This window comes from Anastrepha ludens, chromosome 5 (genome assembly GCF_028408465.1).
Source record: "Anastrepha ludens isolate Willacy chromosome 5, idAnaLude1.1, whole genome shotgun sequence".
In the NCBI taxonomy this organism is placed as follows: Eukaryota; Metazoa; Arthropoda; class Insecta; order Diptera; family Tephritidae; genus Anastrepha; species Anastrepha ludens.
Window position 1 is genome coordinate 22,546,136 of NC_071501.1, and position 20,557 is coordinate 22,566,692.

Sequence of the window (20,557 nt, forward strand, 5' to 3'; positions counted from 1 at the left end):
AGCTACATTGTTAAAATATTTTATTATATTTAAAAACTACAAGTCTACATTGTCAAGAGATTTGGTTAATTTCCTTAATTAAGTTTCCATTCGATTCGATTTTTTTCGCTTCCATCTCGGATTCTGGTTTTTGCCCATCCGCAGTTTTGGAATACACAGTTGCCTCAATAAGTCTATAGGATTTTCGTAATTCGCAATTCTGGCTTGATTCCAGCAGATAGTGATACCAGTCTAATGTATTTATAGCCGGACCTTCTCCACCTAAATCGGGTGGCAAAATGTATTTGCTGACCATACTGTGTAAGGTAGTCAAATTAGTGCCATGTACCAGAAGACGTTTGTTTGTTTTGTCGTTGAGGAAGGGTTTTATCACGTTTATCGCGATTTTAACATACCAGGGCTGTCCTATGAAATGTATACCCTTAAATTTCACTGGCATGCAATTCTGAAAGAGAAATTTTTAAATTAGCGACTCTACAAAATTGTGTGTAAATAAATAGTGATTTAAATATTCGAGTATGTTGTGGAAGCAGAATTCCAACGGGCAATGAAAAATAAAAAAAAAATCTCGTCGTGGACCTCCCTGTAGTCAGGTGCACTCAAAGCTCGTATTGAGAAGAGTTATCGGTAGTTGAAAGAAGAAGAAAGATGTATTATTTTCTGAAAATCGAAGAAAGACACCAAAATATGGGAGAGTAAAGATTTGAGAGGCTGGTCAGCATCCAAAGGCACCAAACAATCTCTAACATGACAACCTTTACCTTCCTTTGTATTGCAAAACAGTTACACTAATAGCCGCTATTCAATAAGAAAATGAAGGGGAAAACAATAAATTATAATTTATGTACATTAAATATAAAATAAACATAACATAAGGGGTTAGGGGTAATCGGACAAGAGAAATTATTAATAGATAATCTTGTGCCTGATCGAAGCTTTTCTTTTCAAAATTAACAATATGACGGCCTCAGGAAATATATAATATTTCAGATTTTCGAGAAAAAAAGCCGGCTTTTAATTGTATAAAAAAAAATCGAAATTTTTGAAAAAAAATCGTTCGATCAGGCACGAGTTTTTTATGTTTTTCAAAAGCAGTATAAATTTTATTGAAATCTACCAAGCGGTTGTTAAGTTACAGCGATCACCAGTTCAAAAAACATAGTTTTGAGATAAACGCATTTAAAGTTTTGCGAACGACCTTTGTTAATCCCATAAAATTATTTTTGTTTGACACCAGGTACCTTCTCTTGCCAGTTCGTCAGCCCTACAGTTTCCTGGTATATCTCTGTGGCCTGGAATCCAGCATAAGATAATACGATACTGTTTAGCCATCTCATTAAGAGACTTACGACAATGTAAGACACTACTTGAAGTTGTTTGGAATACATCCAGAGTGCGTAGGGCAGCTTGGTTGTCTGTTAGAATGCAGATGTCTGTTGATGATATTCTGTTTATCACTAATCCTCTTAAGGCTTCATGAATAGCGTTCATTTCCTCTTGAGAAACGGGATAGTAGCACCAAACTTTTTGTTATCTGGGCGGTGTCAGGTGGCTCTATCGAAGACATCAAAAACCGCATTAGGAAAGCTCTAGCAACATTTGGCTCCCTATGTCCGATCTGGAAAGCATCACACATTTCGCAATGCACAAAGCTGAGGATCTGTATGCCTATGAAACGTGGAAGTAACAACGCCTTCGCAAAATCCTGAAACTCTTCGGGTCAAACACAATCTAGAATGCTGATCTGTGGTGGAGAATAACTCCGCAAACCACAATACTGCTTGAAATTTGCAGTGGAAAATTGGAAAATCGGGTTGGATTGGCCACGTTCCATATCCTTTGGAATTCCCAAGACAACCGTAGACGAGGAAGGCTATCGAACGCTTGAAGTCGATTGTTGAATGGAAGGCATTTTTTTCGACCCTTTGTTCCTCCCTGGAACCATAAATAAATAATTGACACGTATACTGCTGTTAGATGTTTGGCCGAGCTCCTTCCCCTATTTGTGGTGTACATTTTGATGTTGTTCCACAAATGGGGGAACCTACATTTTTGAGCCGAATCCGAACGGCAAATATTTTTTATGAGAAACTTTTTCATGACAAAAATACACTCGGAGGTTTGCCATTGCCTGCCGAGGGACGACCGTTATTAGAAAAGAATTTTTTCTATTATTTGATGTTCACAGAGATTCGAACCTACGCACTCCCGAATTTTAGTGATGTACCAACGCCTTCGGCTACGGCGGTTGCTACTCGGCCTTATGGCTAAGATCAAAGTGGAGTATCTGTACCCTGGAACCATAGGAAATACGAAAAATTGTCTATTGTTCTATCACGATGTCTGTTGTATGGAGGTTTCGCTGTATTTGCGTTACTTGTGGAATGCACTCGATAATTTTGTATGAAAGGCACAAAAATTGGAAAATTTTTAAAAGCTATATACAGACTTCCAGGCCTAGTGCTAGTGTTGTAAATAAATAGTGTAAGGACTCAACCAGATACGAATTTTTCACTGTACACCGGTACTAGTCTTTACTCATGACGCAAAAACCGGAAGAGATTTTAAACCTTTGGATACGAGTCTCGGCATATAGCCGTCCAAGCCGTTTTACCGTTGCGGACGCGTGTCCGAAATTAGTTCGTAGCTGTAAGGCTCGCGACGTCTGTCGTCCTGAGCGATGAAATACGCATAGGTATAGTAAAAGAGTCACGTTTTCATTCAAAGACTTTAGCGATGAAGTCTTATCTTTCTTATTCTGACGGTAGAGCCTGAACGAATTTCAGTTCTTCGATTCAGTTTTTCAGGGTCACTATCAGAGAAATCAGCAGGCTTTTTATATATTTTATGCTACGCACGATGGCTAAGCGATCTAGAGATGAAACGTTAGATATTGACATTACTAGCCGTCATTACAATGCCGGAATATAAAACGTATACATAATTACAACCAAACTTCTTTTTTTTTTTTAATTTGTTTGTTTATAATTATTTCTTGATTTTATGAAAACATTTTCTTGTGTTAAATAAAGCCTTAGTTTTTATAGGGTTCAAAGTATTTATTTTCTTAACTGCGCACTCCAATACCACTCGTCCTCAGCGACGCTCGTCCCCAAAGGGTTAATCAAAGAGATTTGAGAGATTTTAACACAACTGAAAAAAGGATGTAGAAATCAGCCAGCGAGTTTCGGTTAACAAAAAATTGCATAAGGGACACCCTAATGATCACCCATGCAGCGGTTTTTTCCCCTTACCGGCTTTTTACATGTAATTATTAGCTTATTCGCCAAAAAAGTAAAGTTAGCGCACATACATACAAAAGTATGAAAAAACACTTGCATTCCACCGAAAACCAATTCTTGGGTATTAAAAAGATTTATCAAATATTTGCCTTCGTATCTGGTCTTTGTATACGCGTATGGTTTGGTTGGAGATATGATATATATCTGTTTGTATCTATGTATACGTATGTATATATGTAGAACTCTTTGTCATTGTTTGCCATATATTTTTATGTGAAAAATACAAATATAAGTAAACGGAGAAATTCATAACTTCTCCACTCAGCCGAACAACGTGCATGTGTACCAGTATGTATGAGTATATGTAAATGTGTGCACACCGACAGCTACCTATCATCAATTGCAGTAAGGTAGAACAGAAATAGTTATTTTTATGTTTCGAGAAACAGACTTGAACAACAGACTTTGTTTAAATCCAAACAATCAGCTGTAGAAAGGGAATAAAGCGGAGCTTTTTCCTTACACTGGAGGTTTGTCATTGCCTGTCGAGGGGCGACCGCTATAAGAAAAAATTGTTTCTTCATTTTGGTGTTTCCCCGAGATTCGAACTTACGTTCTATCTGAATTTCGAATGGTAGTCACGCACTAATCCATTCGGCTACGGTTGAAGTTTGATGAAGATTAGAGATACTGATTTACTCTGATTTACTCAAAAGACAATCGACATTTCGCAAGGCATATGACTTTAAGCTAGCTTGAGGAAGAGAAAGCCTTGAGGAACAGGAAGCCTACTCTGAGCTGGAAAGATTAGGTGAAGAAGAACTTGGCTTGTCTTGGTGTTTACAACTGGTGCCAGTCAGCGCGGGAAGGTAACGACTGGCGCGCTTTGTTAAACTCAAAGAAAATCGCATAAGCGGTTATCGCGCCAATCTATAAGAAGAATAACAATTTTGTGTACATCCCCACTCCAATAAGCAATAAAGTCAAGGAATTACGAAGAGTATTGTATGCTAATCGCAAAACCTTTATTCTTAACGACTCGAAAGGTTTCTTTATTTTTCCGAAAGATTTTTTCTTGTAACTTCATGATATATTTCGTTCTGCTTTTTGGTGCGAAATAGTCCCACTCAAGAGCTACGACGCCAGTGCTAACTCAGGTTAGTGTCGTTCGAAACTTTCCCGTAAACGCAACCAAACAAAAATGAGTGTGAAGTACGCGAAGGGTTTTGTGGCGGTATTTTTATGCACAAAATTATTTACGGTACGGGTGCAAAAGTGATTAAAAAATCAAAAAAGTTTGTTGTGATGAGGAATCAGCTGAATAAGGTGCACAAAAATGTTGAAGACTTTTCCGAGCGCGGCTTGAAGCAAGTTACGACAAAAAAACGGGATAAAGTGATAGTCCAACTTTGCGACTACGCCAAGCGCGATCAGTTCTTGGTAAAAAGGGAATAGATGTGAGTATCAACACCGTCGAACGTTGACTGAAAGAGGCGAACATATCCTACCGTCCCACATCATCAAAACCACTGCTCTCAGAAAAACACATGGAGAAACAACAAAATTAGAAAATGGCGTCCCGGTATTGGACTGGCCTTCCCAGTCCCCAGACGCCAACCCAATTGAAAATGTGTGGGGAACTATGAAAACGCATTTTGCCGGAAATTCAGTTTACGATTTAAAGCAACTCGCGCGTCAAGTTCGCAAAATCTAATCCTGTTTGTCGGCGAGCTACGCAGAAAAGCTGGTTCAAAGCATGAAGAAGATGCCAGGCTATACTCGACAACGATGAAGACTACATGGTTTATTGAGTAATTGTGACTTGTAGTTTTGTACATATTTTCATGTAAACATTTTTTTTAAATATATATCTTTTATACTTCATGAATAATCGCGGTTCCTTTCTTCTGACACAGACTGTATATATAACAAAAGTACAGAAATTACGGAGAAGATTGGGTAGGCTTAGCTTCTTCCCTAGGTGTAAATTACAAAATTGTCCATCGATGGATAACAGGCGGTGTTTGATATTCCACTTTCTCAATACAATCCTCCATTTTTTTATTTTGAATTCGAAAAGGTGTAGTTGACACTAACTTTGCTTAACTTTAACTTAACCAAAACCAATAAAAAATATTCCGTCAATCGCTACTTACTTGCAGACATTCAATCATCAATTTGAGCAGTTTCGGTGAGAGATGTGTAGATTGTTTATATGTGAAATTTGTCCAATCAACAATAACTACAAATCCCAGTGCTTGATTTTCTACATTTTCCAGCAATTTATCCAACGATAGAAGCATTGCACGGAAGACATCATCCGAACTATATTTATTTACGTCCCAATTTGCTGCAGCAAATGTTAATACTTTGCGACCTTTCCGATCGCGCTGCTTCAGCACAGATGGATTGCCATCTCTTAAGGAAGTCTGTATGTTTTCATCAAAAATACTGAGTCTTTGCAAAATGTGCTTATTATTCTCCTTGAATAGTAAATATTTGATAAGTAAATCTAAAGCTGCCTCACAATCGAATTTCGTCGCATATAAAAAACGGTTTAAGAAATTCGTATCCATACAGCAGGATTTATCGCGTAACGCCAAATTAACGCTGGCTCCAATCATTTCGCGAAATAAATCCAATTTCCCATGTCTGTCGCGTATGTCATTGCCAAATATTTCCTGTCTGCTGTCTATGGTTCTTGGCAAGCGACAGTTTTGTTGTCTCTTAATTTGTACGTCGCACAGCTTCGACATATTAAAAACTAAATAAAATGAAAAGAAAAACAAACAAAATATAAATTAATTGTTTGTAAGTCTGAATTAAATTAAAAAAATATGCAATACATATTTATTTTCGTAAATAACAAATTTAAAAATAATTAAAAAAATAATTTGGAAATTTCAATCGCTCGGTTGCCGGTTGCCTTTTATTGACCACTTGTAAGAATTTGTGCTTGTTTAACTTTTTTGTTTACTTCATTTACATATCTGAAATTAAGGTGAATTCATTAAACACTAGTCACTAGGCCAACAACAACATTTTGTACATTAGAATGCCACGTCAAAGTATATTAAAAACAAAAGAAGTGATTTATTTATTAAAAACAATATGCCCTTTCTCATTTTATTTATTTATTATTCATATAATTTATTACAAAATTTACGAAAAAAAAAAATTAATTGTCTAACTGCTCCTTTATTAAAGGAGGTATCAGTAAATCAGATGATTTGTTTTTTTTTCTTTCGGCGTGTCCATGTCGATGTCAGCACAAAATGAAAAAAGCGAATTCATGCTCTGTTCTCTACTTTGCCACTACTTTGCCGTAACAATCAAACGTACAAAACATTGTTATTGGTCTGGTGACATCATCTTTATATCTTTTTATATATTTTTATATTTATCTTATAATTCAACTTTTTTCGTGTGATAAAAATGTCACTTAAAGGATTTGAGATAATTTTGCCTGTTGAACACCTGGAACACCAGATTCGCGTGAAAAACGTTTTTCGTTTTTTTTTCACATAAAAAGCGCGAAGTCTCTAAAATTAACATTTTTAAGTAGGATAATATAATATTTTAGAAATACCACCCAATTATGTTATGCAATCTTTGTAATTATCAGAAATTGAAAGGTAATCTTTGCTATTCAAACTACGGCAAAGGTTGTTCTCTTCGGTCTGCACTGCGTATACGCAATGAAACGCTTGCTACGGTTAAAATGGTTTTTCAAGGGATAAACAGGAATGGAACCATGCGGAAATTTGACTGATTTTAAAGAGCAAAGACGGTCCCAATTTTCGTTTTCGGCTATATAATTTTTTACAAATTGTTTTTCAACCCGTGAAATGAAAAAAATCAAATGTAATGTGATGAAATCTTTTGATTGCAGGCTCACTACACTAACATGCAAATTATTATTATGTCATGATTTACGACGTGGCTACCCACTAAAAGTTAAGTAGTTATTTTCTTTGAACAAAAGTCGAGCAGCACTTTTAGCCATACTACCTACCGAAGCTATTAATTTGAATTATTATGTTAATTATCAATGAGCTAGAGGCGCAGAAAACTGACAACTTATTGCCACGTATGTACATAGAGCGAGTCCTGCACGCCGAAACAGAGATGGTTAACCGACACGCCAACCTAAGCCTAACTTACTAATTAGAAGATGAGCCGATAGCTGGCTCCAAAACTGGCAACCCTGAACGCATGGCGATCAGAAGGGGCACTCTTTATTAAAACGCCTACTTGGATATTTTCTGCTACCGTAGTTCCTTGGGCAGAGGGAAGATCCAGGGGAAGAAGAGGAGGGATTGTTTTGGTGGCATACCACTTGACGTTGCAGTAGACGGTCGCTGTAAGTCCGAATTCATTTTAAACCATACCTCACAGTCACAAAAAAAAAAAAAAAAAAAATGAGCAGAGGGTAGTCATCTTTTTGAACCGGTTAAAAGTAGATGACCAAACTTCTAAGTTTGTAAAAAATATTTAATTATTGCAGAAGAAGGCTAAAATTTGCTTGAATGCATCGAGAAGAAACATTTTGGAGAATCAAACAGGCTGAATTGGGCTCTCCCACAGCAGAACATTCAACAGCTCGGATCGCATGTGAGAAATTTTCAAGCTTTTTCTACGCAAGTGTCCATAGGCCAAATTTTGGTGTGGTCGCTTCCGGTCGAAGTCGACCATCGGTGAACTTCAAGGGTTAAAAAAATGCTTGGGAAGCGCGGGAGCGAGGGAGATATTAACATTTTCTGCGATAGTCAAGCCGCGATCAAGGCTTTGACGACGCCAAGGTGCAGAACGAAACTAGTAAACTCCTGTAAGTAGGAGATCAAATCTCTTGGGTGTGCAGGTAACATTTCTCTGATCTGGGTGTCAGGGCATAGGAACATAGAGGAAAATGAAATTAGGATGAATGCCGGTTATCGGCATCCCCCTGACAGTTGTTAAAGGAGAACTGCACAAATTATTTCTCAGGAAAGCGCAGAAAAATGAAGCTTCATTTCTTCATGTGCTATTTCGAAAACTCTTTGGCCCCAGTATAATATACAAAGGACTCAGAAAGTCCTTTGGACTCCTCGCCATTCAATTCCCAAACTCGTAGCTGTGTTTGCCGGTCACTGGACGATCGGCGCACACGCAGAAAAGCTAGGGTTACCATTAAACCCCCATTGTAGAAGCTGTGGAGACCTTTCAGAGAAGAAGACTAGTGAGTGCTTTCTCTGTAAATGTCCGGGCTTCGCAGCTAGACGATTAATGCCACTGGGTGCTCCTTCGATAGCCTGGGGCAGTGCGCCAACCTGAATCCCATCAATCTTCTCCATTATTCAACAGCTCTGGCTGGCTGTAGATATCTTCCTGTTGGAGGTGTCATGATGGTATCAAAACGGCGCTTTAGTGCTATTTGAGAGGTGCCAGACTGGCACTGCAACCATTTCATCTACCTACCTATCTACTCACCCCAACAAATACACTTTGAAAAGTGCCACAGACAGAGAGTAAGGGGACGCCCGCAGTTCAGATGTGTTGTCGGTGTAGGTGAAGACGCAGGCTTTTTGGGATTTCGGGCATGGAGGGAATGTTGTCTAGCTAACAATTGTGATGACGTAGAATGTCGTTTAATAGTGCTAATGGATGTTTGTATCACATGTAAACATTTTTGTTTAATAAAATCGATTCAGCAAAGGTTTTTTGCAATATCCTTACCATCATGGCAACAAGAAATTAATTTCACGAACAAAGCGACTGGGACTTCGTGCCTCAATAGAAACCGTCATTATGAAGATTGCCACATTCAGTTTCAGTTGTTCACAAAACAAAAACGTATCTATGAAACCAATAAAAATTATATCTACTGTGGATACTGTCACAGTACAGATGGTAGTAGTAAAGGGCTTTCCAATAACAGGTGTTATCTATCGCTATCGAGAGATGATTAGCGATTTTTTATGGAATTGGATGGTATTGATCTGGACAACGTTTATTTTCAACAAGACGGCGCTACCACAAGCAACGAAACCATTGATCTTTTACGGAAAAAGTTTCCAGACCGTGTTATCTCTCGAAGAGGTGTTCACAATTGGCCACCGAGATCTTGTGATTTAACGCCTTGGGGGCCACGTGAAGGAGAAGGTCTACCCCAATAGCCCATGGTCGATTCAAGACCTCAAAGATGGAATTCGTGAGGCTATCGAGGTCATAGGGCAGCCACTTAGCAATTCGGTTATGGAAAATTTTATGATATGATGATATTGTCCGGTAAGCGCGGTCGTGGTGGTAATTTGACTGATGTTATTTTCCGCTATTAACGGCGTACCTTCCTCTTTATAATGAAATAAACATCCGTCCATTTATATTACAAATAGCATTTTTCTTTGAATATCAAAATAACACCTCTTTTTGGAAAACCCTTTATTTTGATAAAACGTACGCCAGATTTATAAAGTTATGCTACACCTTAATTTACTCACTTCTCTGTTTATTTATTATTTCCGATTACTCTATCATTATTTATGCATTAAAAATAATAGATTGTGTGCCATTCAATACAACAATTTACATATGTATATACACACAAATACATACATATTTATGTAAGCAGTAACCAAATGTACGGCGAGTCTCCCACAAAGTCCGATTCGGCATATGGGAGTGATTTGAGTGCCAAAAAACTACGAGGGTTATTTGAAAAGTCCGTACAAAGTCGGAAAGTGGGCACTACTGGCGCGTATCGAGGTTATGTTCAAATATACCACCAGTTGTCGGAGCGGTGCACACTGTTCTCGATGCCAGTGGACAATCGGGTGCCTTTCGTTAGCTTCGGTAGGAAGTATGATGTTTTTATCCTAAATAGAGATTAGTGGTTAAGTCACTTGGACTTGTACAACCCCTCACAAATCGAATCTAATCGAATCTACATATGTTTAGTTAGCAGCATCTCTTGCAAGGACAAATACCAAGTTTCGGCCAGATCGGCGTATTTTTTTGTGCTTGGCATTCGTTTGAATCGAGGAAGTTGAGTAATTTTCATTTTTCATTATGAAAATACACCAGATCCCACCTCAGCAGTTGTGGTCGCAAAATTAAGGGAAATAGAGTTCCAACGCGTTTCATGCCCTCCTGTTCTCCAGACTTGGCTCCCTCTGATCTCATGGACTACTATTTGTTCCCCAATTCGAAGAAATGGCTGGCGGAAAAAATATTTTACTCAAACGACTAGTTGTTTTTCAGACGTGAACAAATCCTATTATTCGGAAGAGATCAAAAAACCTCGAACAGCGTGAACGAAGAATATAACCATAGAAAGAGACTATGTCGAAAAATAAAAAAGATCTACCTCAAACAATTAAGTAGTTTTTCTTTTTGCACGGACTTTTCAAACAACCCTCGTATGTACATTTAGTTTCTAAAACTACCTTTAATGTTGTTGGTATAAATAATTACCAGAAACGGTGTATAATTGCGAGCAATACAATTCAAAATATTCGAACGCGTTAATTACATTCACTGACTCAAAGAGGATGGTTCCATGTGTAGAAGTCCACGCAAGTGGGGAAAGTTACTGATCGCCATTCACTTGGGAGTGGCCAGGACGATTCTTCTACATATGGTTCAAGCAGCTCACAACGGCCGGGATTAGCCCACGTATCCTCTGGGTAGCTTCCGAACACCCGTTCGAGAGTGAGCTAAAGTGAGAAGGCGAAACATTCCAGGATAGCTGGTTGTGCGTTGGGTTTGGGACCCGCCACTTAAAAATCGCCCCCAATGAAAACTTTAAAAAAGCCTCGGATGAGACCTCCCTATACTGATGACGACCCCTGCAAACGAACTAAGGACTATGATTTGAGGGCATGCACTTGGAATGTCCGGTCCCTTAATGGGGAGGGTGCCTCTGCCCGGCTGGTTGATGTCCTCGTGAGAGTAAAGGCTGACATCACTGCCATCCAAGAGATGCGATGGACGGGGCAAGGAAAGAAAACCATAGGACCTTGCGACGTCTACTACAGCTGCCATGGAAAGGAGCGCAAATTCGGTGTCGGATTTGTTGTGGGAGAGAGACTTCGTCGCCAAGTACTGTCGTTCACTCCGGTGGACGAGCGTCTCGCAACAATCCGCATCAAAGCCCGTTTTTTTAACATATCGCTAATTTGCGCCCACGCCCCGACGGAAGAGAAGGACGATGCGACCAAAGATTCTTTCTATGAGCGCCTGGAACGTTCCTATGAGCGCTGCCCCCGCCACGACATAAAAATCGTGCTTGGCGACTTCAACGCCAGGGTGGGCAAGGAGGGAATTTTTGGTCCCACAGTCGGAAAATTCAGCCTACACAACGAAACATCCGGTAACGGACAGAGGCTGATCGACTTCGCCGGGGCCCGAAACATGGTAGTCTGCAGCACCAGATTCCAGCATAAAAAGATACACCAAGCTACCTGGCTGTCCCCTGATCGAAAAACGCGAAACCAGATCGATCATGTTGTGATAGATGGAAGACACGCTTCTAGTGTATTAGATGTACGTACGATCCGAGGACCCAACATTGACTCGGATCACTACCTTGTTGCAGCCAAACTGCGCACGCGCCTCTGTGCAGCAAAAAACGTGCATCTACCTACGCAAAGAATGTTCGACCTCGAAAAGCTGCAATCACAACAGACAGCCAGAAGATTCGCCACTCGACTCTCACTCCTGCTCTCAGAGAGTACTGCCCAACAAACCGGCATCCACGAACAATGGAGCAACATTTCTCGTTCTCTACGTACCGCCGCCGAAGAAGAAATCGGATTCCGGCGAGCCCGAAAAAACAATTGGTACGACGAGGAATGTCATGCTGCCGCAGAAAGAAAGGATGCCGCCTATAGAGCCACGCTGCGATCGGGCGCAACGCGAGCCATGTGGGATCGCTACAGAGAGCTGAAAAAGGAAGAGAGACGTATTATCCGACAGAAGAAACGAGAGGCCGAAATACGTGAGTGCGAAGAGCTTGAGATGCTGGCCAACAGGAACAACGCCCGAAAATTCTACCAGAAAGTTCGGCGGCTTACAGAAGGTTTTAAGACCGGGGCGTTTTCCTGTAAGAACAAAGACGGCGAACTGGTGACCGACGTACAGAGCAATCTTAAATTATGGAGGGAACACTTCTCGAACCTATTAAACAGTGACAGCTGCGCATGTCACCGAGAAAGTGAAGATCCCGATACCCCAATCGTTGACGACGGAATTGTCGTTCCGCTACCCGATCATGACGAGGTGAGAATAGCGATAACGCGGCTAAAGAACAACAAAGCCGCGGGCGCCGACGGACTGCCGGCTGAGCTATTCAAACATGGCGGCGAGGAGCTGGTAAGGTGCATGCATCAGCTCCTATGCAAAATATGGTCGGATGAAAGCATGCCTGCCGATTGGAATTTAAGTGTGCTCTGCCCAATCCATAAGAAGGGCGATCCTGCAATTTGTGCCAATTACCGCGGGATTAGTCTTCTAAATATCGCCTATAAGGTTCTAGCGAGCGTATTGTGTGAAAGGCTGAAGCCCACCGTCAACCAACTGATTGGACCTTATCAGTGTGGCTTCAGACCTGGAAAGTCTACCATCGACCAAATATTCTCAATACGCCAAATCTTGGAAAAGACCCATGAAAGGAGAATCGACACACACCATCTTTTCGTCGACTTCAAAGCTGCATTCGACAGTACGGAAAGGAGTTACCTGTATGCCGCGATGTCTGAATTTGGTATCCCCGCAAAACTAATACGGCTATGTAAGATGACGTTGCTCAACACCAACAGCGCCGTCAGAATTGGAAAGGACCTCTCCGAGCCGTTTGATACCAAACGAGGTTTCAGACAGGGTGACTCCCTGTCGTGTGACTTCTTTAACCTGATGTTGGAGAGCATCGTGCGAGCCGCAGAACTTAATCGCTCAGGCACAATTTTTTATAAGAGCGTACAATTGCTGGCGTATGCCGATGATATTGACATCATCGGCCTTAACAACCGCGCTGTTAGTTCTGCCTTCTCCAAACTGGATAAAGAGGCAAAGCGAATGGGTCTGGTGGTGAACGAGGACAAAACGAAGTACCTCCTGTCTTCAAACAAACAGTCGGCGCACTCGCGTATCGGCACCCACGTCACTGTTGACAGTTATAATTTTGAGGTTGTAAAAGACTTCGTCTATTTAGGAACCAGCATTAACACCGATAACAATGTCAGCCTTGAAATCCAACGTAGAATCTCTCTTGCCAACAAGTGCTACTTTGGACTAAGTAGGCAATTGAGTAGTAAAGTCCTCTCTCGACGAACAAAACTAACACTCTACAAGACTCTCATCATGCCCGTCCTAACGTATGGCGCAGAAGCTTGGACGATGACAACATCCGATGAAGCGACGCTTGGAGTGTTCGAGAGAAAGATTCTGCGTAAGATTTTTGGACCTTTGCACGTTGGCAATGGCGAATATCGCAGACGATGGAACGATGAGCTGTATGAGCTTTACGACGACATAGACATAGCGCAGCGAATAAAGATCCAGCGGCTACGTTGGCTGGGTCATGTCGTCCGAATGGATACAAACGCTCCGGCTTTGAAAGTATTCGATGCGGTACCAGCTGGTGGTAGCAGAGGAAGAGGGCGGCCTCCTCTGCGTTGGAAAGATCAGGTGGAGAAGGACTTGGCTTCACTTGGTGTGTCCAACTGGCGCCGGTTAGCACGAGAAAGAAACGACTGGCGCGCTTTGTTAAACTCGGCCAAAATCGCGTAAGCGGTTATAGCGCCAATTAAGAAGAAGAAGAAGACTCAAATAATTGTTCGAACAGCAGATAGGCGCAGCAAAGAAGGTGAATACAATTATATAAGTATATATATAGTATTTAAACGGTTTGACTTTTTTAACAAATTTTTTTTTTATTATCGAGTTTGAACATATACATTTGAATATGAAATTCGATTTCTTTTGCATGACCACCGCGTGCACGTTTTATGAAGTCCAATCGTTGAACCCAATTTTCGACCACTCTTTTGCATAAATCGGCCGAAATTCCAGCAATTTCGTGTTCAATATTGGCTCTGAGCTCACAAATCGTCGCCGGCCTGTTACTGTAGACCAATGACTTCACATAACCCCAAAACGGGACGGCTTGTTAAATGGACCGTAAAATGGCCGTAATACTCTTAAAGTAGCAGCAACAGAACGATTATTTTCATAAAAAGTTTGCTCAAGTGTGCAGCGTTCCATGAGGAAATGTATACTAATGAAGTTTACAACTGACAAGCGAAAAATAAAAAATATAGCGTCGTTCGCCCTCCCTATCGGAAAAAAGTTGAAGCGCACCTATTGAATAACCCTATATATATAACACATGTGCTGAAGAGTCCTGGGCCTAACAAAGAAAAAACGTTTTTTTGTTTGAAATTAGCTTTATTCATCAACGTAATTTCCATCAAGAACAACGCAATCATTCCAGTGCCGCTCTAACATTCCAATACCACTTTTTTGAATCGATTTAACCTCGAGCGAAATATCTTACCGGCGAGCATTTTTTTGGGTCTGCGAACAGCCGTACCCGTGGGGAGCCAAATCTGGCATATATGGTGGATGTGGGAGACATTCGAAGTTCAATTTTGGTAGTTTTGCCGTAATTTTGTTTGAAGTGTTTTGAAAGTGAGCAAACGGGGCACCCACAGAGCTTCTCTGTTCTTTTTGATATTTTTACGAAATCTGCTAACTCACTCAACTTCTCTTTTCAATCATTCAAAACGATTTTGCGTTTTTTTATGTTTTGTGGTGTTACCGCCTCATTTGGACGTCCACTGCGCTGTGCATCATCGGTTCCTAAACGACCACGTTTGAAGTCAGCAAACCATCCTTTTATTGTTGTTTCTGATGGAGCGGAGTCCCCGTAACACTTTTCAAGCCATTGCTTTGCTTGAACGGTATTTTTTCCCGTCAAGAAGCAGAGTGGAATTAAAACACAAAATTCTTTCTGATCCATTGTTTTGAAAATAACAAAAGTAGCGTCACTCTTAAAATAATAACTCACGAACTAATGAATAGAATATCATGAAATTTTAACAGCTGTCTTTTTAAAGTTAGTACTAATTAAAGAAGAGATGAATGCAATAAAACTAGTGCCGTCAATGTGTCAGGCTCGGGACTTTTCAACGCATGTGTTAATTGGCGCGTATACCCTTTATTGGGTATTTGGCCGAGCTCCTTCTCCTATTTGTGTTTCGATGTTTTTTTGTTTTTTAATGGAGGGACCAACAGTTTTACACCACCTCCGAACGGCAAATGGTTTTTTATGAGGAGCTTTTTTATGACAGAAATACACTCGGAGGTTTGCCATTGTCTGCCTCGGGGCGACCGCTATTATAAAGAATGTTTGCTGTTTCATGTTTCAGTGCAACTTATGCAAAGCCAAATTTATAAAGATCTTTTGAGCTTTTGCTGCTTTATTTGACTGCATCAAATAGTAGGGATGCCAGAGAACATATATATATATATATAATTAGCGCATAAACCCTTTTTGGGTGTTTGGCCGAGCTCCTCCTCCTATTTGTGGTGTGCGTCTTAATGTTGTTCTACAAATGAAGGGACCTACAGTTTCAAGCCGACTCCGAACGGCAGATATTATTTTATGAGGAGCTTTTTCATGGCAGAAATACACTCGGAGGTTTGCCATTGCCTGCCGAGGGGCGACCGCTATTAGAAAAATGTTTTTCTTAATTTTGGTGTTTTCACCGAGATTCGAACATAATACTACAACCAATTTCTGATTAAACAAATTTAAAGTGAATTTAAAGTAATAGGATCGATCCTTGATCTTCAGTGTTCCTTCGTATGGGCCCATGCGGAATGAGTAAGAGACAAAATAGCCAATATGATTCGAAAATGAAAGTTTCGAATCAAATATAACTCCCCGGCCTTTTACATCATACCTATAATTCAGGGAGTATTGATAAAGAACGTAAGTACAGTGGCAAATATGCGCATTCACGCTAAGTTAATTTGCTCTCTAAATGACATTGGGATCCAAGCACCTTCTACATATGTATAACAGAGGAAAAGCTTCAGCTGCCTCGCGGGGCCCTGTTTTCCCACCAGGCACCGACGATGGCGCACCAAGCAGAGATTGCGCTATTTACTTAGATCTTGTTTTTAATAAATAACTTCTTTTTTTTGTACATATATGTAATTCTTTGGTCTAAGACTATACTATAAGCACACACTTTTATACATTCTGTCAAAAAAATATCGGGAATTGTTTATTTAAAAAGCACGCGTTACACATAAGTCTAATTTTTTTTTCTGGACTGTTGGTACAACTGTCTTCTATAGTGTCGCAGAGTTTGAGCGTGATCTGTCAATTAGCTTATTTTTGGCATTTAATTATATCAGTCAATCGTAGGCTTGCTCTGCGATTTACTCTATGGATAAAAATATCGAACACAGAAAGAGATTTCGTGTGCAGAATCTTTAAAAATGTTGAAGAAAGCCTATGGCGAGTGTGCTTTATCAAAAACACGAGTCTACGAGTGGTATAAGGCTTTTGCAGAGGGCCGAGAAGTCGTGGAAGATTCGCCACGATCTGGTCGCCCATCAGCGTCTTCAACGGATGTAAACGTCGGCAAAGTCCACGAAATGGTGCTGGAAAACCATCATTTAAGTTTGAGGGAGGCAGCTCGTGACCTTAGCCTGTCTAACGAATCAATTCGAAACATTTTACACCATCAATTGGGCATGAGAGCCAAGACGCGTGGCTGCTCGACTCTTTCCAAGAGAGTTGAATTTCTTTAAAAAAATGCATCGGAAGAATGTGGCTGCAGACATGCTTGGGCAAGTGAATTCGGAGCCAACGTTTATCCAGTGCATCATAACAGGTGATGAGACGTGGGTATATGACTTTGACATGCAAATCAGTCAACAGGCGGCTGAATGGCGCTATCTACCCAAAAAACCACGTAAAAGCCGGTCAAAAGTGGAAGGCATGCTACTCGTTGTGCACTCGGAATTCGTTCCGAATGGTTCTACGGTAAATAAAGAATATTATTTGGAAATTATGCGACGTTTGAGAGAGAATGTGCGTAGGAAACTGCTCAATTTGTGGAAAGACAACTCATGAATCTTGCACCATGATAACGCACTGCCTCACAAGGCTCATATTGTGAAAACTTTTTTGACCAAAAACTCGACAAATATCATCGAACAGCCACCGTATTCAACGGATTTAGTTCGCTGTGACTTTTTCCTTTTCGCAAAACTTAAATTGCCATTTCACGGACGCCGCTTTGCGTTAATAGAGGCCATTAAGGAGAATTCGCTGAAGGAGCTGAAGAAGATCTCTTCAAACGCGTTTAAAAGGTGCATTGACGACTGGACTAATACTTGGCATATGTGTATTACTTCGAATGGAGCCTCTTTTGAAGGCGACACAATAAATTTTGATGATTAAACAATTATTTAGCGTTTTAATGAACAATTCCCGGTACTTTTTTGACAGAATGTACAACCAATTTTCTTCAAAATAAAACTGTGACAAACTTAAAATGCAAACATTTTTTTTTTTTTTTCATTTCCACCAAATTTGTTTTATTTACGATAATTTTTATGAATCAATTTTTCTTTTCTCCGCCTATCAGCTGTACGGTTAATTTTTGCAAACATACATAACATACATGCATACACACATATATTATACATACATACTTATGTATGCCAGCAAACATCATGAAAATATTATAGACAGCAATGAAGCAAACGCGTTGTTGATGACACGCAGTATTTAGATACTAAATATTCTGTGTAAAGGTAAATTCACTTGATTGATACTGTTTTTTTTTTGTCTTTTTTTTTTTTGTTTTCGCGGGCTCGATCAATCAAATGGGGTTTGCGAAAGTACTCATTGCTGTTGTTGCGTGTTAAATTAATATTGCGAGTAATGTTACGTATATGTGGTTGTATATATGCATTAACTTACGTATAAAAGGCGAAAATCAAGGAGATCTGAAACGTATACGTGAACTGATTTTATGCAACAGCTTCTGTTTCATTTTTGTATAACACAGTGTTTATTTAAAATTTTTAAGTCGAGATTATGTTTCGTGATTTCTTACACATTGCATTTAGATATATATTCACATATGTTATATGTTTATAGTTATTTATATTGCATTTACACGTTTTATAATCAACCACAAAGGAAACTAACGCTCCGATCTACGCCACTCGTTCTTTGTGATATGGCATGACTAATACTTGGCTTAAACATGAATACGGCTTTCTCACACAACTAGCTATGTACACATATTTATTGTTACTCTTTGCGCGACAATTTACTATAGATATTCTCACCGCGACGCTGCACACAAACTAAGCACACGTTGAACTGCCATTTCCGTTATTGCCGCCGCTTTGATACCAACAGCGCGGACAGGTTTTGGATGTTCTCGCAAAATACCAACGCTGAAGCTTTTAAGTCTTATTAGCTGTAGGCCCCAGTTGACGCACCACATAGGCGTCAGACATGTGTATATACAATATATATATGTATGTGTGTATTCATATGGTTTGATTGAGAGAGAAGCGTAGAATGTACTTCGTTGAACTTAGTTTGAAAGAATGGTAGAAGAGTAACCCATTTTTCGAAAGAGATAAAGAGAAGTCAGTTGTGTCCAATACATTTAGCGGAAGCTATTGATAATGACCTGTGATACATAATTACATTACAGACAGCGTTAATGAATTTCTCAGATGAAATAGGAACGGTGTAAAAATACAGGGTTTTAGTTGTGAAATTGCAATAAAATATTTCAAAATGTTAGCTTTAAAAATTAAGAGATTGTATGTAGAGGAACACTTTTCTAAGCACGAGTCGGGAATCTATGTACATATGTATGTATGTACGAGTATGTACTATATTCTCCCAATATTAAATTGTTTCACAAAATATTTTTTCGAGAATTTAAAGACTTTTTCAATGTCATTGCTTTAGAAATTGTAATTACGTGCATATACACATATGTACGTGCACGCATGCCTCCCTTTCACCAGCCAATAAAGGCCACGAAAAATCGCTAACAAGGCTTTTCGTAGAAGTTAATGATGGGTGATTTTTGTTGGTTCTCATTCGAGTAACAGATAATACAACAAAAGGCAGAGCAAATAAAACTTGAGCCACCTTAAATTTTTATATTTTTTTAATAGATCATAACGTCCCCTTAGTATAAGAATAGCCTATGTGCTCATAGGGTATTATTTTTTTATTGAATTTTTGGATTCTCCATCGTCGATTTTATATGTGGTCAAAATTTTGTCAAATTCTAGTTCCACAAAGTAGGTCAAAACGTCAGTCAAAAAATAATAAATATTTACAGACATAACGAGATTTGAGTGAGAGCTACTTTCGACAAAAAGTTCGAAATTCATTTTCTCAAAACATAAAAAAATTTATAGGCTATTTTAATACTAAGGGGACGATAAATTTCGTTAAAAATAGATTTTCTATATTTTTGGTTATGTGCTTCTAACTTGGAAATTATCAGTTAAAGTTTTATCAGCAAGTTCTAATTCAGTTCCTTAAAAATCATAGTTTGTCTTCAAATAAGAAACGTAAAGTAAAACTGTTTTTTTTTTTGTAACTTACTTATATATTGTAGAAAAATGCAATTTTTTTAAAATTATTTTAAAGTGATGCGAAATACTCGAAGTCTGATTTAAAAATTTTGCATATACTTTTAATAGGAAGTTTAATTAACGGGTATTTTTTGAAGAGCTTCCGAACTCAAAATGATAATGAAAAGCAGAAACATTATCGGAAGGAATTTTTTATTATAATTTGGTGGATAATTTCAATAGATATTTGAGGAAGCCGCCCTCTACATTGGACAGATCAGGTGGAGAAGGACTTAACTTCACTTTTTGTATCCAACTGGCGCCGGTTAGCACAAGAAAGAAACGGCTGGCGCCTTTATTAAACTCGGCCAAAATCGCGTAAGCGGTTATCGCGCCAATTAAGGAGAAGAAGAAGGAGAAGAAAAAGAAGAAACAGAAGAAGAAGAAGATAATTTCAAAGCATTTGTTTTTTTGAATATGATATCCGGCATATGTCCATCGCGCCTACATGTTACATGGTCCATTCGATCAGTACAATGTTTGGCTACTTTTTCCGATAAATCCAAATGTCGTATATTTAACTGATTAATTTTTGGAAACAAAAATTTAGTCAGCATGACTCGATAGCGCTCGCCATTTGTCGTAAATGCAGCTCCTTCCTCATATCAAAAGAAGCCTGTAGTGCTCTATGGACTTCG

The 20,557-nt window shown here is 39.4% G+C and overlaps 1 protein-coding gene across 1 annotated transcript; it reads right to left on the minus strand.

Annotated features, from left to right (window-relative positions):
• Window positions 1-18,676, minus strand: LOC128864400 (clavesin-2-like). The gene is made up of 3 exons (XM_054104035.1): window positions 18,226-18,676; window positions 5,399-6,006; window positions 1-445 (listed from the first exon to the last, which is right to left on the minus strand). Exons 2-3 carry the CDS (start codon window positions 5,996-5,998, stop codon window positions 53-55), a joined length of 993 nt encoding a protein of 330 aa, XP_053960010.1. The 5' UTR covers window positions 5,999-6,006; window positions 18,226-18,676; the 3' UTR covers window positions 1-52.
• Window positions 18,677-20,557: the final 1,881 nt, after the last annotated feature.

Bases quoted from the DNA above. Each gene is read 5' to 3' on its own strand.
- LOC128864400 (XM_054104035.1), bottom strand. From the start codon at position 5,998: ATGTCGAAGCTGTGCGACGTACAAATTAAGAGACAACAAAACTGTCGC. The intron at 446-5,398 runs GTAAGTAGCGAT...TTTCTCTTTCAG, and splicing joins TGATGATTGAATGTCTGCAA to AATTGCATGCCAGTGAAATT.